The sequence below is a fragment of the Augochlora pura genome, chromosome 4, assembly GCF_028453695.1.
Source record: "Augochlora pura isolate Apur16 chromosome 4, APUR_v2.2.1, whole genome shotgun sequence".
Lineage (NCBI taxonomy): Eukaryota > Metazoa > Arthropoda > Insecta > Hymenoptera > Halictidae > Augochlora > Augochlora pura.
Genome location: NC_135775.1, coordinates 25,752,894 through 25,778,870, shown reverse-complemented (window position 1 = coordinate 25,778,870; position 25,977 = coordinate 25,752,894). Strand labels below are relative to the sequence as shown.

Sequence of the window (25,977 nt, the reverse complement as noted above, 5' to 3'; positions counted from 1 at the left end):
ACAGGTGAGCTCGGATACGACGTGTTCGTCCGGCCCCCTCTTCGTTAATAGCTATTTTACACTAGCGGCGTTCCGTTATAGTTACGCTCGGATATTGTAGCAACGATTAAGTACCTCTGTGATTGCCTACGTTAGCTCGAAGACGCGCCGCGATGTTACAGCTGGTCGCGCGACTAGGTCGTCGGCATTCTCCGCTCGCAAAGGCCGATTTTCTTGCCGGCGTCGCGGCTCGCGGCCGCCGCTATTGTCAATGGGTCGTTCGGTCGCGTACACCTGAGAGGAATAGTCCCACGGGAAGGAAGACGAGAATCGGGGGGGATAAGGGGGAAGGGCGTGGTGAACGAAAATCCGACGGTCGCAGAGCGGAGAAATACCTTGAGCACGTTCCTCTCGAACCCAGAATCAAAGCATCGCGATCGTTCGTCGTACAGTTGACTCCCGCGAGGAGTCGATCTCCAATCGAGACACCGTTCTACGTATGAAGGAAAAGAATTATGCTAAAAGTCCGGCTGGATCGCCGGTCCGTTTCCTCGACGATTCGCCCGAACCGGGTAAGGTTCGCTCTCTATTTACAATCAGCGATCGTTCGTCGTCCCTGAAGTCGTTCCTTCCGAGCTTTACAACAGCTTGCAGAGGGACAGAAGGGCGACGACTAGACCCAGGGCTATCGTTCGACACGACGAGCCGCTGGCCTCCGTCTTGGTGACCTTATACTCGAACTGCTCGTTCACCTCTTGCGCTATGAACGCGCGCTCCTCCGTCCTGATCGTGGTCGGCGCGGCCTGCTCTCTGACCTCCTCGGCGATCACCGCGCGGGCTTTCGTTCGGTTCTTGCCCTTCCTGATGTACAGCTCCGACAGAGCTGCGAACAAGACAGTAGTCAGCATCGAATCAAGACGTTACAATTGGCTAAAGTGCCTACCTTTGTCGACAATGGCATCCTCCTCGAAGTCCACCTTGATGAACGTGGACATGGTCACCTCGAAGATCTTGTTGTTGTCGTTGCTCGAGGCTTCTATGGCTCTTCTCTTCCGGCCGAAACCCACCTGGCCGTTGATGCACTCGATCTACGGTCGTCGAACCAGTTAATTAAGTCCCGACGACGTCGACCCGCGGATTTGCCCGCCGACTTACCCCTTGGCACTTGTCCAGGCAGACGTTCACGGTCCCGCGGAACTGCACGTAAGTGCTTTCCGGGAACTTGAAGGCTCGGAATTTCGCTGTCAGGAAGTCACCGTCCACCGTGTTGAAGTTTTCGAACAGGTACGGGTCCACGGAACAGCTGGCGACAACAGAAATCTCGTGAAGCGACCGTACGAAGGTAATTTTTACGCGATCCGATAATTACCCGTTGATGATGATCGTTTCCTCCTGCGATTTAGTGTCGGTGACCAGCATGTAGCTGACCAGGAGCCCGTAAACGGGCGCCGAGTGCTTGTCCAGATAGATCTCCATCTGCAGAGGCGTGCCGGGACTGACGTTCAGCTCGCCGGTGACCAGAGTGCCGCCTTGCCGAACTCCCACCCCGAGGATCGGCATGGGAGCGGACTCGGAGATCTCGTCCCTGATCTCGACCATGCTGCGTTCCCAGAAACAAACGACAACAGATTCAATTTCCGCTCGCAATTGCGCGTTCCGCGGCCGCGGATTCCACCGGGCAGCTGGCGTCGGCAAAAAGCAACGGCACCGCGGGACCATGATCTACATGTTTCCGTCGGAACAGTTAGGAGAAAATTAACCTATTTACCGGCCGCAAAAACCACCGGGAAACGAACCGCGGGGTCAGGGTGGTTTCCCAGAGTCATCGAGTCCTCGTCAACCTAAATTGCGTTTCTTCTTTTGCAGAATCATCCGCCGCCGTTTCGGCCGCGATCGAACGGCATCGGCTCGCGAGTACGGTACTCACCGGGACCCGCGGTGGACAGCCAGCCGGGTGAAAAAAAATAGGAGAACGAGCCGGTCGAAAGCATCGTCGACGATTGCTCGAACGGTCTCCGCCTGGCCGACGCCACGGATCGAGCGGATCGCGGCGAAGAATTTTCCGGAGGATCTATCGCCCTGGCCCGTTGCGCGCGTCGATCCCTAATCACAAGGGGGGGACGAGCATGCGATTCCGCGGAGTTCGTGGAAGCAGAAACAGTTATCAAGATCGGGAGAGAATTTTCTCGCGGTGCGTGGCACGCGACCCCGGTGATCGGCCTCCGCCGGAGATACCGCGTGATAATTCAACAATAAAGATTTTACGGCTTCCTGGTGCGCCGGGGAGGAGAGAGAGGGAGCGAGACAGGCGACACCGACGCTCCGGTGGAATCCACGTGGAAACAGCGATCGCCGAGCTACGATCGATTAGTGCCAATAAATTAGCTTAACCGCGGAACAGGAACGTTGAAAAAATTCTCTCTCTCTCTCTCTCTCTCTCTCCGTTTCTCTTGCTCGCGGACTCGCGAGCCACGCGGAGCGTGTCCTCGCGCTGGAAGAATGTCGCCAGGACGAGGCAGAGTTTCGTCGACGGGAAGCAGGAAGAGAGATCCACGCGGCTGACAGCCGTCCACTCGTTCTGCCGAGTTAAAATTACATTACGAGTTTCCCCGGCAGCTGTCCGCGGCCGGCCGGTATGCAAATACCCGTCCGGTGTCGTTCGTAAATCACAATTTGGCAGCGTTCCCTAGCGACGAAGAGTTCAAGGGTTTCGCCGGATCGCCGTGTCGTTGGAGCCGATTTTTCCCGACGGCCGGGTACAGCTAGGATTATGATCCTGCGTGGGACGCGCGTGTCCGCCGAGTGCCCATCGATCAGCCGGCGACGGAGGACCGATTCAACGCTGGTACACGCGTCATCTGCTCGGCATCCACCGAATATTACTCGGAATTACGATCCGTCCGAGGAGGGACGAGCAAAAAGACACGTCACCTCTGTGTGCGCGCGCGCGCGCGCGGCTTCGTCGAGGGAACCTCCTGGATGACTCGAGCCTCGGATCGAACGGCCGCGGTAGAAAAGGCCGAAGGACTCGGTAACGCGACGCGATCCGGGCTAAAATTACATTTCAGGTTTTCCAGCACCTGCTCCACCGCCGTATAACGCTCGACAAATAAATGGATCGCCGCATCATGAATCAAGGTGATCGCCGCCGCGCCGGCCGATCGCCGGAGCAAAAAAGCCGCGCCATGAAACTATTTCGCGGATCGAGCCGGAGCCGCCTGCCTAGCGCAGCCATGGGCGACGAGCGCCCCTGCGCCGCGCACCTGCGTTGCTCTCGATTTCAAGGCTGTGCCCCTCGGGATCCCGTCTACCTCTGGTCTAGCTAAAGGCTTATCTTCGAGAACCTTTCAGTCGTTTCGCGAGGCAAACGATTAAATAATCTGCATCCATAAATGCTCTGCAATTTGCATCGATTTTATGCGATCGGTACTTGAGATCGTTTACGATTTTTGAAGCAATTTTGTGGTAAACCTGGTTGAACATTAAGACCCGGGACACCCTGTACATCGTGCTCCGATCCCTGAATATAGGTTCGCTGGAAAACGCGATCTAGCCGACCCAGAAAATTCAAGGCAACTCGCTCGTTCCCGAGTCACAGTTGGCTGAAAGGAATCCTCGGATTCGCGCGCGATAGAGAAGATCTTAACTGTTCACGCTCGCACCAGCCGTTTCTTGTCTATCCGAATCTATTAAACGAGCTCGTCCTTGACGCGAAAACGAACGCAACTCGCGTGCAATCGCCGTGCCGCGCCGCGCCGCGCGGCGCAACAGGTGTTTCTCGGTGCTGGTCGCCGGGATCCTCGCCGCGCCGCGACGCGCCACGCTCGCCCCGTTTGCTCGCGTGCCGATCTCGCTCGCGAGAGAGAGCCCGGCGCGCTGTTACCAAGCCGAGAGAGCGAGCCGAGCGGAGCAGAGAGCGCGCGCGCGGCGAAACTGAACTTACTCGGGTTCCTGAAAGCCGGCGGGGAACACGCTGCGCCGCACCGTCGTGTGATTCGACGCGATCGAGATCCCAGGCTTCACCAGGACCTCGGTGATGACACACTTCACGGTGAACGTGTGCTTGCTGGTGTCCGCCGGTTCCTCCACTATTATCCGATGGAAGTACACCTTCTGACCCTGTGTATCATTACCGGCCGTTAAATTAAGCACGCGGGATCAGCGCGTCGACGGCTCGCGGCGATCGATCGATCTCGGGCCCACGCCGCGCGCGATGCTTCGCGTTCGGGTCGTCCAGCGTTTAGCTGCTCGACTTAGGCTCGTCGCGATGCTAATTGATTTCTTTGAACAGGATCGACGCGAACGCAATTTATGCGATCGACTCGAAGACAGCGGTACGCACCGCGGATAAATCGCGATACATCGGCGTGGGCTGGATCGCTCGATCGTTTTAATTGTTCGCGGATGTTAATCGCGCCCCACCGTGACTTTGTTAACGACTTTCGTGATGCCGCAACGCTGTATGTCCTCCTCGCTCAGCGACAACCGGAAGGTGGCGACGCCGTTGCTCAGCCGTGGCTTGCAGGCCTCGTCTGCAAAAGAGGATACGTAGATTTCAGCTCGTGTAAACCGCTCCGGCCGGCCGCTTCCCGTTTATATTTCAAACGGGGCTGGCGGCGTATATATGGATATACCACACGCCCGTACAGAAACACGCGGATCGATCTTTACCTGGAAAGTCCTTCAGCTGCTGCAGATATATGCTCGCCCTCGGACTGCTCCTCACGATGTCGACCTCCATCCACTGCTCGGAGCATCTCACTTTGCTCTGAACTGGAACCAGAGAAAAAAAACCGGAGGAACGGTTCGCTATGAAAAATCCTTCGTTTCGGTCGGTTCTGCGCGCGGAGGACCGCGGCCGACATAACTCCGCCGAACACGGCCGCTCCCGACAAGATACACACACCAGACACACTCCCGACACCAGGAAATTGTAATACCAGTAGCGAAACAGATCATTCGAACCTGTTTGCTTGATAAATCCCGCGATACCCCGCAGATTAGACGGCGCTGGGAGTGATAAAAAAGCACGCGGAAGAAGCGGGCACGGAGAGCGGTTTCGAGAGGTCAGCGCAGGCCGATGCCGCGCGGTTTCCGGTGTTTCGCGCCCTAACGGTAGCCACCGGGATGCTTCCTCCCTTCAAGGACACTCGCGGCCAGCAGAGGAGATACGGAGAGAAAGTTGGCTATGGGAGTCTTTTTCTCTCGGGAGACGCGAACCATTCTCGTTTCGCCTGACCGAGAGAGCCGATAAACCAGAGAATCCATGGGAGTTCCATGGTAATCGGCGAAGTGGTTCGATCGTTCAACCAAACCCCGACGAGATACTTAGCGCCGGACCGCATCCTGTTTCTGCGCCGCGCTAATTGCTCTCGTTTTCCTTACGCGAGAAGCAACGAACTTCCATTAGAGGGGCACGTCCTTGATGCGCGCAATAATCTGCGAGGATCTGATTTGCCCGGGTGCCGGGCCGCGTCGCGATTATCTCTGGGGGATCGGAAACGTCCCGCGGCGGACGTCGAAGAACACGGGGTCGCGCCGTTTTTCGCTAAACGAACTCGATTTCCGTGTAAGCGTAAACTCGGCGCAACGCGGAATCCGGCAACGACGCGCGGCCCGACGACGGGAAAAAGAAGCTGAAGAGGAGGAGGAGAAGAGAGAGAGAGAGAGAACCGGCGGCGGCCTGGCCGCGAACTAACTCGCAGTATACCACGGTAATTGCCCCATAAAGTCGTAAACGTCCCGGCCTTGAAAAGCCAGCAGCCCGACGTCGCGAAAGAGAAAGAGAGAGAGAGAGAGAGAGAGAGAGAGAGAGAGAGAGAGTCGACGTGTATCCGAGTGGGTTGGTCCCCTGTTTATTCGCGGCGCTCGATGATAGATACTTTCACCGTTCGCCGAGTAATGTCCGGCCTGCGCGCCGCGCCGCGCCGCGCACACCGAAACCACCGGTTCGCATTATCGCGATCCCGCGGAAAGATCCCAGCCTCTCCTCCTATCCCCGTATCCTCCGGAGAATTGAATTCCGAGGGGCTGGGCCCCGCGCCGCGAGATCCACCGCCGGCTAATTCGATCGATACCGCGGTGCCCGCGATCGCTGGATCGTGATCGTCGCTCGCCGAGACGCGCCGTCTCTTCTACGCTCCGCATCCAGCTTTGGCAAGCCCCGTTCGGGTTCCAGAGATTCTCGTGTAATTACCAGACCGCGGATCTGTACGCGGAATAAAAATTGTGCCGGTCGATTGCAAGAGACGCGGACTCTTTCTTTCTTTGTCGACTTTAACGCATTCGGCATCGGGAAACGAGAATTCTCGTTTTAGTATTCTAATTTTCAAACCCTTGCACTATGATATCCTTTAGGACAATAGGAAATTTAATAATTTCCTTCGTGGAAGAAAAGCGTTAATGTTTCGCGATTGCCTTCATTTACTTTCATTTTCATGGCGGAAGATTCAATTTTTGTTTCGATTTCATAGAAATGATTGACAGTCGTATTCATTAAATTATGCAAGAAATGTTTGTCAGGAGTCTGACTCGTTATTATAGTGCAAGAGGTTAAGAGGATCTTGTATGATTTCTCGCAGAAGCCGAGTTCCTGAGTCGATCAACGACACGACCACGCGACGGCGAGCAGCCCGGAGATCTGGGATAGGATTTCAAGTGAAGCGGAAGGTATTTAATACGATTTTCTCGAGGTGAGAGAAAGAGAGAGAGAGAGGGAGAGAGCTCGTTGCGCGAGGCGATCGCGTCCTCCGAAGATCGAGCCCGTTTCGTTGGCCGGCGTCCATCAGCGCGGGGCAACGCGTAAATTACGCGAACGTGCTGCGTGTCGCTTTCAAATAGCCCCGGGGGTCCGACGCGGTCTTTTCCATTAGCGAGTTTAAACGCTTTCCGAGGTAGCACCACCACCTGTGCGGCTCTCGGATCTCTCCGCGTAAGGTCCGTGACCTCAAACCTCTCCCCGGCCACCACCACCTCCTCCTCCTCCTCCTCCTCATCCTCCTCCAAGCCTCCCATTCCTTTCTTTCGCTCCTTTTTTCATTTTCGACATCCGCTACGTTTTTACCTCCGAGTCCCTTCTGCTCCGGCCTCCGGCTACAGATACAGAGATCCCATCCCGGCCGCGGCCCTGCTCGTCCACGAGATCCTCTCCTCTCTCCCTCTCTCTCTCTCTTACTCTTTATATCCCTCTATCTCTATTCTTCTTTATATTTCTCTTTCTCTATTGCTCTTTATATATATATCTCTCTCTATTGCTCTCTATATCTCTCTTTCTCCATTTCTCTTTATCTCTCCCTCCGTCTCTCTCTCTCTATCTCTCTTTCCCTATTCTTATCTCTCCGCTCCTCCCATCCCGTTACCGCTCTTTGTGTTTTGATCAGCGGCGTCGTACGAAGCCGCCGCGAGAGATCCCGCACCTCCTCGCGTCGTCGTCGTCCACCTCCTCCCTTCTGTCTCTTCTGTTCCTCTCTTCTTCTGCTCCTTTTTCTCGCCTTCTTTCGCCGTGGCCGACGACGACGAGACGCGACGCGACGGTGTGTCCCTCCCTCCCCCCCCCCCCCCCCCCTTCTTGCTTGCGCACCGTCATTTATTTACCCCGCTGTCAGGCCCCGCGGACGACTTCCTGTTTCGGTTTTTCATGCCCGTACACGGGCCGACCCGGGCCCTCGCCAATCGCTGACAACCCTTTTTACCCTTCTTTTTTTTCTTCTCTTTCTTTCTCTCCCGCCGGGGACCATTGTCTCCGCAATTTATGCCCGCGATAGCCATCCCGGCTTTCGTCGGACAGGCCACGCGTTTCGACTGCTCCGGGGGACCCGTGAAACTTCCTCCTCCGAGCAGTTTTTTTCCGCGAGCTCCCCCGCGGTCGCTCTTTTCATTATTCCCCGTCCTCCGTCCTTTGATTATATCATGGGAACGGGAGAAGAGTCCTTGCCCTTCGTTTTATTGTTTTCTGGGAGATTTTTCTACGGGTTTTGTAGCGTGTGAGATTTGAAGATTTCTGAAGCGTTGAGAGGGTTGATCGGAAGGGTTGAAAGGATTCGACATTGAAAGGATTAGATTTATCTTCTAGAATTTCTTCTATGTTTATATAAAAATAAATTCTTCTATTATCAAAGTCTAGAAACGAAAGTAGATAAAGACAATAAAAGAAATGAAAATTATCTGGTCCTATCAAGGAAAATATTAAGCACAAGTCACAGTGCAAGGGTTAATAAAATGACGTCTTTAAGACATCCAGTGTTCATTGGGTTGCGGAAAAGTAACTTTAAAAAGCTAAATTTTCTTCGACTATCTTGCGCTCTCATCAGAGAAATCTATCGGTCGCGAAGGATGAAGATATTTGGACCAGCGGCGACCTTCTCTCAGCTGGTCCCCGGCCGGCAATTACCCGGCGCTTTCCGTTTCGATCGAGCCGACTTTCCTCGCGGTTTGCGGCATCCATTCTATCCGGAGTAATTAAAGGTTGGCATCGTAGAGGATTCCACGTCCGCCGGCTACCGGCACTCGCGCCGCGACGATCCCCGGTTTCCGCGACCGTTTCGCCGCGGACGTCGACGCTCCTCGCGCTTCTCGCCGACCCCACGAACCCGACCTATAACCCCGACTCGGCTTTCGTCGTGGTTTTTCAGTTTCTGGCCGCACGCGACCGCGCGGAATGAGAGAACGGATCGGTTTCACTGTCGATCCACGGCCCCTCGGCTTCCGGCTGCCGTCTCTCTCTCTCTACCGCGGCGAACGCTGGCTCTTTTCGCCGACTGTCTCGTAAAGTTGCAGGGAACGAGGAAGAATAGATGGAAATTGCGGGAACATAAGATCGCCGGGATCACAATAATTTGAGGCCATTACCGGCCGGGTGTTAAGAACGCAGAGAGAGAAAGAGGGAGAGAAAGAGAGAGAGAGAGAGAGAGTGGGGGCCGCGTAATTATGCGATCACGCGCTTCGCGGTTCGAGGAAACTGCCTCCGTTCGGGATCCGAGGATGCTTGCGAGCCGATCATCGCCGGGATTAAGTATTAGCTTGGAAACTATGAAACGGGCGTTTTTGTTTAGTCTATTCACAGCTGCGACGCCCGTTTCATAGTTTCCAACCTTCTCGTGAAAAATCTAAAATTTGGAGAAATGTCGATATTAAGTTGGAAACTATGAAACGGGCGTTATTGCTTATTCTGTGCACAGCTGCGGCGCCCGTTTCATAGTTTCCAACCTTGTGAAAAATCTAAGATTTGGTGAAATGTCTATATTAGCTTGGAAACTATGAAACGGGCGTTATTGCTTATTCTGTGCACAGCCGCGACGCCCGTTTCATAGTTTCCAACTTTCTCGTGAAAAATCTAAAATTTGGAGAAAAGTCTATATTAGCTTGGAAACTATGAAACGGGCGTTATTGCTTATTCTGTGCACAGCCGCGACGCCCGTTTCATAGTTTCCAACCTGATATCGACATTTCACCAAATTTCAGATTTCTTGGAAACTATGAAACGGGCGTTTTTGCTTATTCTGTGCACAGCCGCGACGCCCGTTTCATAGTTTCAAACCTAACGCTTGGGAAACAAATTCGCGCCACGGACCAAACATAAAACTTCGCGCGATCGAACGCGATCTTCGATCATCGCGGATGAATCGACGAGCTGTTCGCCGACGCAGCGGACGTCTCCCTCGCGGAGAAACCGTTCGGTTGCAAGAAACTTTTACAGCGTAGTTACAATACGGTTCGGACGGACGGGCGATGGGGCCTGTTGCGAGCGCACAAGCGCCGGGAGGCGTTTCTTTCGGCGGAGGCATGTAAAAGGTGATCGACCGCGAGAAGAAGCGAGGAGGATAGGCGTGGATAATGAAACGGAGACGGTGGAATAGGTTAAACCGGCTGGGACAATGTAACGTGCGAAAAGAGGTATGAAAATGTGGAAGGGAAACGCGTGAACAGTTACGGCTGCGAGAGGTTGACGAACACCGTCGATTAGCGAGGACGGAATGCGAAAAAGAGGGAGTGGCGGATTTTGATCCGAGTTCTCGCGATCGAACGCATTGATTGCTTGCTCGCTATACGTTCTGACGTTTCGCAACTGAAATAATTAAGCCGTCGTTTTGTACAGAAGTCGGAAAAGTAAGACCCCATCCATCTTCTTCTGTATCCCGCGTTCGATCGTTCCGGAACATCGATCGTCCAATTACATGGCTTAATTGATCGGCCGATAGATTGAACGCAAGCCGGAGACAAGGTGCAATGTCCTGTCGCGCGTAGGTGTCGGCAGATCCACGGATTCCTGATAAAACACTGCCAGAATTTTTCAACGTTCGACTGGATCATTGAGGAACTTGGAAGCAACGCTTGCCAGGTCCATTGCTCCTCGATTTGTCAGATTAACATTGCACTTTAGAATCTTAATCCTCTCGCCGAGATTTAGCGTATCTGACACTTTATACAGGCCACTTTAATCGTTCGAACGTCACGCGTCTTTGCTGATTTCCTGTCGAAAAATGCCAAGCGACGTGCTCGTCTTATTCTCCGAATAAAAATGCCAAGAAGCGCTGTTGCGCTGTTTTCCGCTTTATATGGTAAGCTGTAATTTTGTTAAATATTTGACTGAAATTAAAATTCGTTCTTTTATCAGCTGTCTAACTGCAACAGCGACGTATTAACCCCTTGCCGTACTTTAACGAGTCAGACTCGCGAAGGAGATTTATAATAATAAGCAGTTAAAATTTTATTCTCTCATCAGCAATATTTAAACATTCGTATAGATGTAAGGATGCAATAAATATAAAATTCCTTTTCCTTTTAAGAAATTAGCGCGATCGAAAAAATCCTAGTCATAGCAATTGTAAAGAAACTGGTACGGCAAGGGGTTAACAATCGATATTACAAAATTACGAGACTGTAGAAGCATCCAACAACAATCACGATCGCGTTTCGTTACCAAGGGCCCTGCGCCTAGCAGTCTGCGTCCGCAGTCGAATTTCTGCTCGTCGAACGGTCCCGTCCGGCCCCGTTTTCCCCGTAAGGCCCCGGCGTGGGACGCGGAAGGGTGGAAATCCGGTGCGTGGACGGCTCGATTAGCATTCTATCCGTGATCAGACCGTTCTGGCGTTAACTGTAAAACGAGCGCGGCCGCGTCGTGCGTCGCTCGTCGCGTCGAACAGTTAATCCCGTGGCGGTCTCGTATCGGGGCGAGAGGCGAAACGCGAACTTCTGGAGCCGGCAATTAAGCCGGGCCGATAAACACGGGATCGAGCAAAACCTGGAGCAGGAAGCTCGGAACGTGGGCGTGCCACCTCCCGGTTCTCTCGCGGCGTTATCATCCCGGCCGTCGATGAGCAACGGCCCGCGTGAGAAATCGATCTCTCTCTCTATTTATCTCTCTCTCTCTCTCTCTCTCTCTCTCTCTCGGCGGTAATTAAAAACGAACGAGCCTGGCCCCGTTTCTGAGCGGCGCGGCGCGGCGCGCCTCCGTTCCGCGGCGACGACAAATCGCTCGACTTACGGGCAAAGCGTAATAACGATCATTATCGCGATTTCCGTTGCCTCTAACGGGCTGATCGAGTCCGCGGGGGTGCCGGCGCCCTGCTGATCCGGGGCCCGGATCGAAGACGCGCTCGTGATCGCGCCGCCAGTGCCCGATCGCGAAATCTCCGGCCAATTTCAAACGGATAGAGAGAGTAAGAGAGAGAAAGAGAGAGAACTCGCGGCGCCTTCGATTTCAAAGAAACCTCGACGTGTTAACTTCGCTCGCCGAACCTACCCTTTAGCCTTTAACTGCAAGTGTTGCTCCAAGAGTGTCGTGTCCCGCAACGCGAGCCCCGGCAATTTGTAATGGAAAAGAGGCGAAAGCTGTTTATCGTTACACGTTACGCAACATCGGCTCGCAATTAAGAACCGCGGTTTTAATCGTCGTCGTTTCCCGGCGACTCGGCCACGGCCACACAACGCGAGACTAAGGCGACGGAGGAGGCCGGGGTCGGTCGCGCGCGCTAATTAAACGGCTGCGTTTTCGCAGTCGCGCGAATAAATCCGCGGCTCGCGCGGACTCGCCTGCGGCGGCCTCCGCTAATTCAAACGTCGCGCTCCCCACATAATTCAATTACTCCTCGTCCCTGTCGCTGCGCGATCCGCGCGGCGCGAGCTTGAGTTATTCCCGCTTGAACAATGTAACAGGTGAGCGCGAGGAATCCGACGGGATTTCCACCTGGGAATAATCGCGCGGAGGCGCTCGGCGAGGTCTCGTCGTTTAGGCTCGTCGAGATCCTCGCGAAGCGACATCGCGGCGGATTCCGCTTGCGATTCCGGTGCCGCGCGCGCGCGCGCGGATCAGAATTCCACGGAAACGGCGGCGGCGGCGCCGCGTTAACATCTGCGCGCGGATCTGAAATCTCCGCGGAGCCCTAACGAGCGTCAGGTGCCCGTGCGCGGCCGGTCTCGATCCAGGTGGGCAACAACGCACACCGGCAATCGAAGGATCTCTGGATCTCGCGGTCTCGTCCCCGGGGTGGATCCTCCGCTCTGAATGGAACATTGCCGGCCGCGATCTGGTATCGTCTCGCATGGCTGCGAGCGGCCACGGCCGACATGTAACAGCGGCAGCCCGGCTACACGACTGCGTAACAGGATCGAAAGTTCGTAATCGACGCGAGAAGGCAGATCGGCCGCGAGAGAGTGATAAAAGAGGAGCGGCCTGGGACTCGGTAACGGTGATTCTCATTCCGGTTCCTTTGGCAGCGGCGCGGCTTCGAGCGTACGACCGAGCGCCGATCCGCGCCGCGCCGCGGTCCGATTACAACGAGTGCCGGCGGTAAATCACTGATCATCGGCCGATCATTAGCGGCCGCGATTCCGCGGATAGAGGCACGGACCCGCCGAGTACAGCGCGGCTGAAAGCTTCCAGCGGACGCGTACAACGCCCCGGTATCGGGGCCGTATCTTCCTGATTCGATAATCTTATCCGTTCGCTCCCGAGGAGGAGGAGGAGGTACAAGCCTGCTCTCCGGGCTCCCAGGAATCATTCACGTGGCCGCGGCGAGCTCGGGCTCGCTCTGCTGCATATTCCAGCAAATTCCCGGAAAAATCGGGGGGGACGAGCGCGCCGCCGTTTCTTGCCGACCTTGGTTCCAAGTAGGAAAATTTATTCAATGTTGCTCGCTCGTCGAATAGGAAAAAATTGGAGGAAAAATGGCGGGATGTAGTCGTCACTATAGAAGCTATTAGATCATAGCCACTAGATTAAATCGATTCTCTTTACGATCACTAAACTCTGGATTTTTGTGCGATAAGTAGATACTAAATTGATTTAATTAATAAATGTTCCCCTGGGCTTGGATAGAATACCTGGCGAACAATAATCCGAAATAATCTAAATAATCTAAGTAGAAAAATTGACGAGCCGAATCAGGAAGCGAGGGTGTCGAAGAAATGCATCGTCGCGAGATCCGCAGCCAATGGAATGCGGCGGAGGAGGAGGAGGAGGACCCGAGATAGAGGAACAGTGAGGCGAGGAGGATGATCGGGAGGGCGGGCGAATCGGTTGTCCGGCGGGTCGCGGCCAGTCACGAAACGCAACCGGCACAAAGAGCAAGGTGCATCGCCGCCGCGTCGAATGCAGAATGAATAATTTATCGGGATCCGTGCGCGAATTATGCGAGGCATCCCGGCGACTACCGTTACGCCGCGAAACATTTTCGGTAATCGCGGGATCCGATTAAATCGTGGCGTTATCCAAACAACCTGGCGACTTTGAACGTCGCGGCGCATTAAACGTTCGCACGCGTCGTTACGCGGCCCGCAGTTTTTCTTCGGTCCGCATTCCGCGGACGTAAGCAACGCGTCGCGTTAAATTTTTTCGCCACGGCGCGGTTCCTGCCCGGCATTCGGCGGCGATGCGAGAAGCGCGTCCTCCCGTCGGCGGCGGCGGCTTCTCTTTAATTGCGCGTAACGGGACCGACGGAAGTGGGGGAGGGAGCGCCCCGAATCCGTGGCTTCGTTGTTCGCGAAAACGCGGGCCCCCGCGCGAATATCAAAGCCGATCGAAACTTCAGCCGATTCAACGATCTCTGCGCGCCGGCCGGAGCCGCGCGGCGTTCCGCTCGCTCGGGAAACAACAAACGCGGTCCGCCGACCGTGTAGCCGCAATTTATTTGGATCGCCGATGATTTTGTTAGCCGCTTGCTCCGCCTTCTCGCTTAGATAATACGCGAACGGTAATTGCCGGCTTTGGACGGCCGGCAATGGTCTCGGAAAATTGAACACGAATTCCTTGGAACTGGTCAGACCAATTCGGAGATCGCACCTTCGATTTCGTGTTGGATCTGTGAGCAGCTTGCTTGCTTTGCGATAATTATGCGCCGCGAGATGTGTTCTTTAATATATACATGTATGTACAAGGTCTCGCGACTCTCACGATCCATCGACTTAAAACTGCGAAGAAAGACGGACAGAAAAGACCGCGACGAGGGTTTCCTCGATCGAATAGGCGTCGACGAACCGCGCGGCAAAAAACGCAACGACACCGGCCGTAAATTAACGGCAATGAAACGCGCGGTTAACGAAACGACCGTGTCGCGGCGACCGATCGTCTCGCGTCTCTTCGGCATCGCGCCCGGCGACGATTCCCGCCGGGAACGACTATAACGGTCGTTCGCGGATTCTCGGGCCGATGGCCGAACAATCGTAATCGAACCGCGAGCGAAACGGTCGCGAATCGTCGCGGCGCGCGAGCGCGCGTCACGCGTTTCAGCGGCGAAACATCGCGCGACGCTTTGGCACGATCTCTCTCGAAGATCCACGGCGATCGACGATCGAGGATCGCGACCGCAACGCCGCGACGGAAGCTTCGACGGACGCGTCCTCGGCCCGACTATTTTTTTTCCCACGCGGCATCCTTTGTGTTTAATAAAAACCACGAGGAGGACAATCGGTGTAAAAGCGGCGTTTTATTAAGAGACGCGGAGTCGCGCGAGGGCCGTAACTCTCCTCGGCGAAATCCGGGAGCTCGTCTCTCCTCCTCTCCTCCCTCGGCCGAGGAGGCGTCCGAGAATCGCCGTGGAGAGGACGGGACTCGAGGAAACAATTAAATGCGGTGATCAGATAAGCCGCGCGCGAGTATCCTCTGGAAAATGTATTCCGTGCTCGGGTCGCGGAGCCACCGCGCGAAGTCGGGGGGATAATAAAGCGTTGCCGGAAGTCGGCCGGAGATAGATCCAGCCCGATTCGATATCTCGACGACAGTGCGGGGAGGCATCCCTTTGAGACGCGCGCGGCCGGATTATCGTCCCGCGAATAATTTCCTCGTAAATTATCCGCCGGGGGCCCTTCACGGTCTAGTTTTCGTTGCGTTGCGCGGCCGACGCGCGCAATTTATGGCGAAATTGCGATTATCAGGCAAGTTATTGCCACGGCAAGCTACTCCCCTTCGTTGATCCTGTTTGTTCTTCCCCCGCGAGATCGAGATAGGAAATTGCTAGCCCGTTGCGGACGACGATTTTTAAAGCAACCGAAATGTTTTCCTTCTTAAACCGAGGTGCGTATCAAAGGGTTAAATGATGGGAAAACGTATCCTGATCATTTTTAATCCAATCTACCGTATTTTTACTAACTCAAATACCCTCTATAATCGCGTAGATCTTTTTTATGGATCTTTAGTATCTTTCAAAAGACAATCAGGAATGATTATAAATTAGAGCTATTTTTCTTCAAAGAGCACTGTAAGACCTTCGTCGATCTTCTCGGTTTTATTCGAGGCGTCAAAGTTGCGACGCGGCCTCGGGGCGCAATTAACAGCTGTCACCTTCGTTAGTCGCGTCTGCGAAGCTCGGATGGCTGGTTCGCGACGGAAACTCGTCCGATCGATTCGTTAACGTTTCCTCGATTGTAACGGCGACCACACGATCGAGAGCACGCTTTGTGGTCTGCTCGTTTGCGTGGAACGGGCACCCGTTGTCGCGGAAACGGGAAACGAGCCAGGGACGACCGTTCGAGAACGTGCAGGAAACGCTGTTACGTGGCGTGTACGACAAGCGTCGCGACAACCGTCGCATTCCCCGGGCCGCGCGAAACGGAGCCGCGGTTTTTCGCCGCGTCGCATCCACTCCGAATGCCAGATCTCTCCAAGCTGAACTAAAAGAGGCCTGGACCTCGACGAAGCATGCGTCGCGCTGTTATGCGGTATCCTAAACATTTACCCCCAAACATTTACGATTAGGCTGACCTGTGTGTCACTTTTGCCAAAACACTGCGTCACCCAAAAGCATGGGTCATGCTTTACCCCCTTTTTAACCTAGAAACTGCATCGGGTCTAGGTGACCAAAGTCCGGCGACTCCTATTGTGCTAGGGTATAAAAGTGCATGCTTCGCCATGCTCGAGGCTCAGTTTGACAATTCCGCGTGATCTTTATAATAAAGTTCTTCGTAAAACCCCGTTTGTGGCTTATTCCAATAAAAAACTCTAACCGTCCAGCAGGGAAAACTATAGAGACCCGAGAGATCCCTTTCCTTCCCCTCGCGGCATAACAGTGCGAACAGAAAATCAAATAACATGGAAACGGGAAACAGATAAGATAGTAGTCACCTGCGGAGCAGCGGTCCGTTTTACGGAAATCGCATGTCGGCAAACAAAAGACAGTTACAAAGTTGTATCGGCGCATCCTCTGATAGGACGTAGTACTCCTTCAGCATACTGCTCTTTCACCCACGGCCCGTGGGATTCAGCGGGCGAAGGACGAGCCGCGTGTACGCATTCCATTGGTGTGTTACACCCGGCGATGTTTCTCTGGAAGAGGAGGGTGGAGATCGCGACCGATAGACGAATTTTGAATTGCAGACGAAGAATCGAGCGGAAGCGGGAGCCAGCGGTGTCTCGGGACTGTGGAATTGCGGTTGGCGAAGGCAGCCGTCAATGGAAACGGTCTCCGTAATGAATTAGGGATGACTGGGGATTTTTCAGGGGCCGAGCACGGTGGAACGGCCGACGATCATGCGACCGGGACGCTCGATGACGAAGCACGCGCGCCGGACCGGTGATCGACCGGTCATGATCGATCGTGAAAACGAGCGGCGAGAGCCGACGCGGCTTCTGAAAAAGCTGGCGAGGAATCGTAAAAATTGCTCGGTAACAGCAAGGGGCGTTCTATGTCGTCTTAAGACGTTCTATGGTGTCCCGGGATCGAGGCTCGAACGAAGCGCTTTGGTCGAGTCGAATCGGTCCATCGACGTAGTCGGTATGCTGGTGTACGTGAGATCAACTGGAAATTTCGTCCCACGTGCCTAAATCCGGCACGTGGGAGTCCACGAAGCTAGACTACCAAACTCGGCTCCAACGCCTTTCAGTTTCCTCGAGTTCAGTTAACTCGAAATCTCGGCTACTCTCGCCCACCTTCGGGCAGGCTTGACAAAAGTCTATCGACGACCAGGAATGCCCTAAGAGGGAAACCGTGTTCCTGGGAAAAAATCAAGGATAGACGGCTGTCGAGGGGAAAAATGAGGATCGCGGAGACGGCGAGAGACCAGTTCGGTTTACCTCGAACCCGGGGAGGAGGCGCGTTATTTACGTGTCAATCGACGCGTACGGTCGTCGACGGACCGAGGCAAGAAGACAGCTCGCCGCCTAAAACGGAGGCGCGGTACCGGTGGGCGATTTTTACCGCGGGATACATCCTCGAGCCGGGGGACAGCTTATACGGCATCGTGCGGCTGGAATTCGCCCGTGGGTGCTCCCGCGTCTGTTCCTCGTCTCCGCGCGCGCACTGGAACGCGTGCCCACGCAGAGGGCCCGACGACCGGCGCGCGGCGCGGCGACGGTGACACGCCGAGTGGTCCGACCGGTATCCGCCATATTTGGCTTTGGGAACAGTCCTGTGAACTACAGAGACGCAGAAATCCAGCGGCGGGCATCGGGAAGGGGGTCGCGGCGGCGGCGGCGGCGAGGCTGTCGACGGCAAGGATAACGCTCCCCACGGCAGGACATCTCGATGCCTCGCGCACCTTAATATCGCCCGAGGTTATTATTCTCCGCGTCAGCGAGTCGCCTTTCATCGGCGGCTCGGACATGTTTTGGCAAGCCGATCGAGACGCCGCGCGAGATCCTCCGTCGACGACTCCTTCGATCCTTTTTTGCGCACCGCGAGTGAACGATCTATACCGCAATGTTTGCCATCGCGAGATGACGCGCGTATTCGCGAGAGACAGCCAGCGCGGAACAGCTGCTCCGGAGGCTATAGAAGGAACGATGACGCGCGAGCACGGAATATTCGGCATCGGTTGAGAGCATCCAACCGCCATTGTTCGTTCGACGGGGAACGCAAACTAGGCGAGGGAACGGGACGGTTCTATTAACGCGTTTAAAGAACAATCCGCCACGGTGGGGGGGACACGCATGATTCGCCGTTTAATAAGCTGCCCCCTGTCTTCGGGGCTTTAACGACCTGTTTTTATCGCGGAGCGTTTCCACGGTGGATAGACTTTACGAGGGAATAACTTAGGCAACGTGGCGCGGATCGTTAAACAGGCGACGAAGAATGGACGGCCGCGTCCACGGCGGGACGATGCTTGGCCGCTCGCACGGAAACTTCTGTGTCAGGGATCGCGACCTCCCGGCGACAATTTTCTACAGATGACACGGCGACTCTTATGGTATATTGCCCCATCAACGCCGACGAACGTTCTCTCCCTCCTCCCGTGCCGTTGTCGCCGGTCCGCGCCGCGGGGCTAGAAAAACGCGTCGTGGATCATCGAACGAGACCCAGTTACCTCGTCCGGAAAAAGTGGGGAAAGACCAGATCTACGAGCGCATCTGGATCGATCGGTCTGGAAAAAAGTCGATCCGTTACGTAAGACGCCCGCGGGGGACGCCGTAATCCCTGTCTTTATCATCCGTTCGAACGCCTCGCGAGATTTATTAATCGCGCCGCGGAGAGATCTACGTCTAAGAAACCCGATTGATATCGTTTTCGCGAGCGGCTTCGACGGTGCGTGATCGATCGACCGGTTCCCGAGCGGATCGAGAAATTCTCCGCGAATTTGCTCGATTCGATAACGCGAACACCACAGTCTTCGACTCTGTTGCCGTCGTCGCGTCGCTCCGAGTCTCTCTCTCTCTCTCTCGCTCTCTCTCTGCATACAAATGGTCGCGGTAATTCCGATCGTTGGATCGACGAGTTTGATGCGCGGATGATAGTAATCGCAGGCGATGGAAGAGATCCGGGGAACCTCGGACCTCCCAGGCAAGGGTGGCGTCTCAATTTCACCGCGGAACGACGGGACAAGGATCGTTGGAGATTTTTCAAGGATTTAACGATCCCCGCGCGCATCTCTATTTTGCGCTCCGTGTATCCTCGGAGCTCTCGGCCGACTTCGCGGGCACGCAATTACATTCTCCCCGTTGGCCGGCTTTGCTCGGCGGTCCCGAGCAAAAATCAATGAAAATGGGGTCCGCCGGATAGGTCTGGGTTGGGTTTGCTGAAAACCGGAGTGCGCTCGCGCTCTTTTTTTCGCGTTTTCTCCTGCTTGCTCTCCTCTCGCCGATGTCCAACGTCCGCGCAGATTGGCAACCGGTTTTCCTATGGCCTCTCCCAGTCGATTCCTCACTCCCACTCTCACTCCCACCATCCGATTCCCATTCCTGCGGACACTCTCGCATTCTCCGCGCGTCCCCCGCGTCCTCCTTGCCCAGGGCCGAGCGCGACGCGCGTCCCCGCCGACCCCTCCGGGTCCATATCTCCGTCCACCCGGTCGTCATCGTCCTTTTTCTCTCGCCGCAGAACCGTCGGAGCTTTGCCCGAAACGGGCGACTTCTTTCGGGGTCGATCGTTCATCTCGGGGTCCGGCGTCGGATCGGCTACGACACTGGCCGGACACCCACTCGATTCACTTTTCCGCGAGCGCTTGGTTTGCATACGAGAGTGGTCGGCGAGGCGGTGCCTTGCAATTAAATGCCCGGCGACCTCCGCTCCGCGCCGCTCCGCGCCGCTCCGCGCCGCTCCGCGCCGAGAAAGCTGCGCGGCTCGGTGACGCATCGGCGTTCCTGCCGTTCGCGCAAAACCAGCTGGAAAGCCAGAGCCGCGGCGCACTGGACTTAATAAATCGAGAATCGCTCCTTCCGCCTTCGATTGTCCGGAATTATCGGACAGACCGTTGTTCGAGTCGTCGGACGGTCTCACGCGAATCCCGGCCGCCGATTTTTTTCCCCGAGCGGGAACACACGATCGCGACGGCGCGCCGGGTAGAACCGTAAATCTCCGGGGCGGCGACACCGAGACTCGCGACGCCGAAATGATAGCGAGTTAATAACGCCTCTGGGTTGGCGCGGAGCGTCACGCGAGCTACCACTGGTCGTTCGTTCGTTCGTTCGTTGGTTCGCTCGCTCGCTCGTCGTAATCTGCGCGCGGCAGCGGCGAGAAGACGCGCGTGCACGCCGGTTGCGGGGCCTCCGGCACCGCGGCTACGTCACTGACCGACCCTTGCTACTCTCGTTATTCCTCATTCCTGGCCACGTGTTTCTGCGGATCGCGAAACGCACGAGATACGAGCGCCTCCCGGCGCGGCGGGGCCCTTCTCCCGCGCGAGAATATTATTGTTCCACCTCGTCTTATTGTTACTACGGTCGGATCCATTATCGCTGGCTCGTTTCCTCTTAATTGCCTCGAATTTCTCCCGGCGCGGCTCGCCGCCGGCGTCAACGCCGAGGCCGCGACTCCCCGATTTTCCATACATCTGTTTCCACCGCGTCTCTCTCTCTCTCTCGCTCCCTCTCTTTTGTATCGTCGCGTCCGTTGCGCGTCATAATTGCACGCGTAACCGTACGCGATACGCGGCCGATGCAACGCTTGTCCATTCCGATCCGCCGGAACGATACGATACGAAACAGATGGACGCGCAGCAGCTGCGCATTCCCGATATTTCTCGTTAATTGCTCCTGTAATTGTGCGCCGCCGTATTATCATTCTTTCGCCGCGGCCGGGAGATTGTTTCGAAACGGACCCAGGAAGTATAACTCTTAATTGCATCGCTGGAGACCCAGCGGGAGGAGCCGAGACTAAGCGAGGAGCAAACCGTGGAGCGGTTGAGTGCCCCGGCGAAACAAGAGCGAGAGTGTCGAGAAATTTTTTTCACGTTTTAATCGACCAGTTTTCTCGCAAGGGTCGACGTCCTCCTCGCTTTCGGCGCGTTCTCGATTCGATAGGGGAGGAAGCGGAAGGGCGCGGATCCGTCGAAACCGCGAGGATTATCGGCGCTTCCATCTCGCCGCGGAGAGGATCCGCTTCCATCTCCGCCGCCTGGCCGGTTCATTTTAATCGGGCGGCTCGATTTATTCCGTGATTGGACGCGTTTCTTGCGTCGCGCTCGATCCCCGGCTTTTTCATTTCCCCCGGCGCGGCCCGGCCCGCGATGTCGAACACGAAGGGCAAGTCGGAGAGCGAAATCCATCGCGAATCGACGCGATGCTCCACGGCCGTAACACCGTTGTTGCTCGCACCCCGGCGGCCTTTCAAGTTTTGTTCGTCGTCGTCGTCGTTCTCGTCGTCGTCCGATCGGCTGAAATCGTCCGGCGATGCCTGGCATCTTTATCGAAGCCAGCAGCCGACTGTCCGCAGCTCCACCCCCCTTTTTAGCCGGCTCTCACGACCAGGCGGAGGATGTGCTCGATCACGAATACGCGTACGGAGCGGTGCGCACGACGCCGGTGCAGCGCGCTGTATTCCCCACCCACCAGGGGAGGGGGGAGGGAAAATAAAAGTACCGGAGTCGGCTCTATAATTCCAGCACTTAGACCGTCCTAACAGTTACCTTCCCGTAGGTTCCGTAAGCGGTGCCCGGGGAATACGAAACACACGCGCGGCAACGAGAGTGAACAAGTTAGCTCGAATTTCACCTTCTCTTTCCACGATTCTCTCCCTGCCCACGTGCAAGGAATCCGAACCGAGAGCGGTGGAATGCCGCGGCGGATCCCGACACGAAAACCAGCACCGCCTCTGGCGGCTCCGACCAGCCAAGGATCCGCGGGGAAACCGTTTTCGGACCCGGCCGCCTCGTTCCCGGGTCCTCTTCCCCCCCTGCGCCGAGACGCGAGGGTTCCTTGCCCCGCGGGACGCTCCGCGACTCGTTCCAGGAGCAACAAGGAGTAAACGACAACGGGGGTTCGCGGTGCTCCGCAGACTGCCCGAGGGCCGAGGATGCGAGACCCGATGTCGTTCGAGAAGGAAACGGCTCTCGATCTTTCATCGATGGTGACAGACGATCGTATATCTCGCACTGTGTCCGCCGAGTGGGCGGAGTCGGTCCGCGGTGGGCGTGGCCTCGGTGCTCTCGATTTCCATGGAGCACGGACGGGGAGCAATTTATTGCCGCGGTCGACTTTTACCCTGTCCTGCGCGCAGATTCGCGAAACACAGTTGAATCGGTCTAGTTTTCCTTAAATTTTTTTATGAATCGGGATATTTTAGCAACGTAACGCTTCTCGTAAAACGAGAATTCTCGTTCTCCGATGCGAATGTGTTGATTATTAAAGGAAACGATTTAAGTGAATGTGTATATGTCCAATACGCTAAGAAAAGAATAAATGTAGCTAATACTATGTACAGCTATACCAAAAATATATATATAGTGAGAAAATGGTAATTCAGTTACGAGAAGCTATATTTGCGCAAAATCCAGCCGTACTTTCTTAACCTCTTGTTAAAGTTAATTTCCGAAATTTCTGAGCAATCGAAGGCTACGATCGCGACTGTACCGAACGTACAGATCTATTATCGACCGAATTTCAATGGGATCGCGGGGGTCCAGCCGTCGTCACCCCCCGTGAATCCCTCCCTCGATTACACGGCCCGCGTTCGGCCGGATAATCAATTTCACCGCGAGTTCTCATCGTCGGCGTTCCGAGGAACGAGCGAGGAGGATCGATCGTGCTCGATCCCCGCCGTTGGATCGTGCCCATTAAGCCCCGCCGAGGAATTAACTGGAAAAAGCGAGTCGCGGCGAGGAAGCAATAAGGAACAATATGTCTTCCGCACGATTCCAGAAAAACGAAGCCTCGGCTGGATCAAAGCGATCCCCGCGGAGATCCGTCGTCTCGTCTCGATCTTTTCCTCCCACCGTTAACGACGCGACCGACTCGTGACTAATTGAAGCTGGCGCAGGATCACGCTACCATTTTCGTCGCTCTCCGAAAACCAGCGTCGCCTTGTTCGGAGCAGGGTGACGCAATGGCGGCGCGAACACCGAACAACAACGGGAGATCCACGGTGATCTCGTGTGATTCATCTCGACGACGTTATTGTTCGCGATCGAATTGCGCCGGTCGCAAGGCCTTTCGCGCGCGGTATTATTAGACTCCTTACGCAATCCCTCCTTTTCCGTTTTCGAAAGCGCCGCGCAACGATTCTCCTCCGCGACTCGCCTCGCCATCGGGTGGCTCCCGTGCACGCCGGAGCACAGAGATATCCGGATATACCGTTCGATCGGATTCGGTGCGAAGATCCTGCGACGACGGCGTGTCGTCGGACGTGTTGTTTATTCGTGCTCGCGTAGTTCCGTCAACCCGGCAACAAAGGAGCCCGCAATTACCCTAAGCGTCGTCGCGGCGGAGAACGACGGCCGGCCGTTCCCCTGCGGTTCGCACGATTTCCCGGGTCGGGACGGCAGGCCGGGATTCCGGGAAACGGGTGGAACGCGAGATCCGTGAGATCGGGAAGCGTCGCGGCGAGTTCTGGACGAGCGAGCGGGTCTCTGTCGGCCTTGGGAGTGAGCCGATCCGTGGGCACGTGACGCTTGGGGAATACACGAAACACGGGGCAGGACGGTTTCCGCAGCGATCGCGAGGAATCGCGCGGAAACACCTGGCAACACCCGGAAACACCTGGTCGTAGGAGCAGCAACTCACCGTTCGCGCGAGCAGCGCCGAGCACACATATCCAGCAGAGCAGCAGCAACAGCGGCAGCGGTCTCCGATAGGATCCAGGCTCCATGACCGATGAACTCGATCGCGGTCACACGACTGCGCGGGGTGAACCGAGAATAAAAAAGAGGAGAAGGATTAGAAGGGGGGAGGGAGGAGGGAGGAGGAGCGGAGTTTTCGGTCTAGCCGCAGAGCAGTCTCATTTAGACGGGTCGAACTGGCGGCGCCCTACGAGGACCAGCCCGCGACGATCGCCGTCGCCCTCGTATCGGTAATCGCGGTCGAGCCGGACGGAACTCGCGACGGCTCCTGCGCTGTCGTTCGATGCGACGCGTTGCGTCCCGCGCGCGCGACACCAAACACCCGACGTGAATCCGACGGTGGGGACAAGGAGCGGAGAGCGGTGTGGCGCGAGCGTACCGAGCCGATGATGTTCCCCGTGCGAGAACCAGAGAGACACTGACGGGCCCCGGCCGCTGGCGGGAGAGTTCGAACCATACACCGACACACACCGGACCCACGGAGCCACGGGGCCGGACGTCGACGCGGAACGGGGCAATATCTTTTTAACGGCGCGCACGTGAGCGCCTCTGCGAACCTCCTGTTCTACCGCAGCGCCAGCCCCGCTTCGGGTCCCCCCTCGCTTGTTCGACGGTTCCTCTCTCGCGTCCCTTTTTTTTCAGCAATTTCGAGGGCGCATAGGAACGTTTAGCCAGCTCGTAAATCTGGCCCTGCGAAACGAAACGATCCCCGATCGTTCTCGCGTTCGTAAGCGGTAACAATTTATTCGCGACGCACGAGACGCCTGCACGGAGGGCTCGCTTACACGCGGAAACAATGCGCGGAAACAATGACTAATGACGGACGCGGCGCGAACTATGTGTAAACTGTTCCATATAAAATCATAGTAATTAATTCGATTCCGAGGCGCAGCACGGAACGCGCACGGTTGCGCGTAAATGGCTCTCCGGGGGGATAAGGAAATCCTTTGACTACGGGGGAATCTCCTGCTACAATAAAATTTCTACGAATCGAGGGCGGCGAGCATAGGGAAGTGCAAGCAGCAATTACGTGACTGCGATGTTAGAAAGTATTACAATTGGTTTATTCTAGTTTTACCAGTCCCGCGTTGCGTCAAGTGGAACCCGTAAAAATTGCCGAGCAGTCCAGACACGCGATTCGGACATTGTAACAATGTCCGGATTGAACAATCCGAAAGGTGCGCTCGCGGATCACGCTTTGCTCGCTTTCAACGGATCGTGAGAGTTTAGAAATTCCGACGGTCGGTGGGAGGATCGAGCAGTCTCGGCCTGATTGCTTAATGGATCGATCGCGGCGCGAAGATCGATGGGATGACCGTTCGAGAGGGGGTCCTCGGATGCTCCGGTATTAACGAGCCGCCGGTTTAGGCCCCCTATGGCCAGGCCAATATTTCCACTCCAATTTACGGCGGCCGTGGAATCGGATACCGGAGCCGATCATTCCCAGGATCTTTTATCCTGGCGGTACGAAGAAGAGGGAGACGATATTACGTGGGCGTCCGGATTCGCGAGGAGTACAGAGAGAAAGAGAGAGGGGAGGGAAAGGTCGGCGTGAGTCAGAGTCCAAAGTGGACTGTGCAAACGCGTTCGGCAAACCCGGAGAACTGGTCGTCGCGTTGTCTGTTTACCAGGTGAAATCTTCCCTTGGAGATCTACCGGCGCGGCGGAGAGTCACTCTTTTGCTTCTATTTATAGCTTTCCGGTGCGCGTCGCCGCCGCGGACGAGCCTCGAACCGGAATAAATAATTGGAAATCAATGGGTACGGGCCGACGCGGCGCGGCGCGGCGAGCCAGAGGAGACGGATGATTTACGGCTGTTGGCGATCGATCGATAATTAATTGTTGCATTATCCGTGGTGGAGCCGGGTCAACGAAACCACGGCGAGGCAACGCGAGGCAGAGCGAGGCGAGGTTCGTGTCAGAAGTGGGGGCCTCGCATAAATTTATTCGACCGATGGCTGAACAGCCTTGGGGCCTTATGGTCCGACCAGGCCCAGACAAACGGATGTCTGCAGCCTTAACGCAGCCAGGCGTCCTCTTCGTGGCCGTTCGTGAACGCTCGTGCACGCTCGTGCACGCCTG

At 55.8% G+C, this 25,977-nt stretch overlaps 1 protein-coding gene across 1 annotated transcript; it reads right to left on the bottom strand.

The window, feature by feature from the left end:
• Positions 1 to 91: 91 nt before the first annotated feature.
• Positions 92 to 24,331, bottom strand: Qsm (Zona pelucida superfamily protein qsm). Its single transcript, XM_078178156.1, has 8 exons — positions 23,840 to 24,331; positions 4,651 to 4,752; positions 4,402 to 4,511; positions 3,923 to 4,098; positions 1,349 to 1,579; positions 1,135 to 1,282; positions 923 to 1,067; positions 92 to 862 (listed from the first exon to the last, which is right to left on the bottom strand). The coding sequence occupies exons 1-8, from the start codon at positions 23,922 to 23,924 to the stop codon at positions 618 to 620; spliced, it is 1,242 nt and encodes a 413-aa protein (XP_078034282.1). The 5' UTR covers positions 23,925 to 24,331; the 3' UTR covers positions 92 to 617.
• Positions 24,332 to 25,977: the final 1,646 nt, after the last annotated feature.

What these genes read in the sequence shown, in the direction of transcription:
- Qsm (XM_078178156.1), bottom strand. Translation starts at nt 23,924, where the DNA reads ATGGAGCCTGGATCCTATCGGAGACCGCTGCCGCTGTTGCTGCTGCTC. An exon ending in AAGTCGTTAACAAAGTCACG is followed by an intron (nt 4,099 to 4,401) that starts GTGGGGCGCGAT and finishes AATGATACACAG; the next exon opens with GGTCAGAAGGTGTACTTCCA. An exon ending in GCCGGCTTTCAGGAACCCGA is followed by an intron (nt 1,580 to 3,922) that starts GTAAGTTCAGTT and finishes CTGGGAACGCAG; the next exon opens with CATGGTCGAGATCAGGGACG.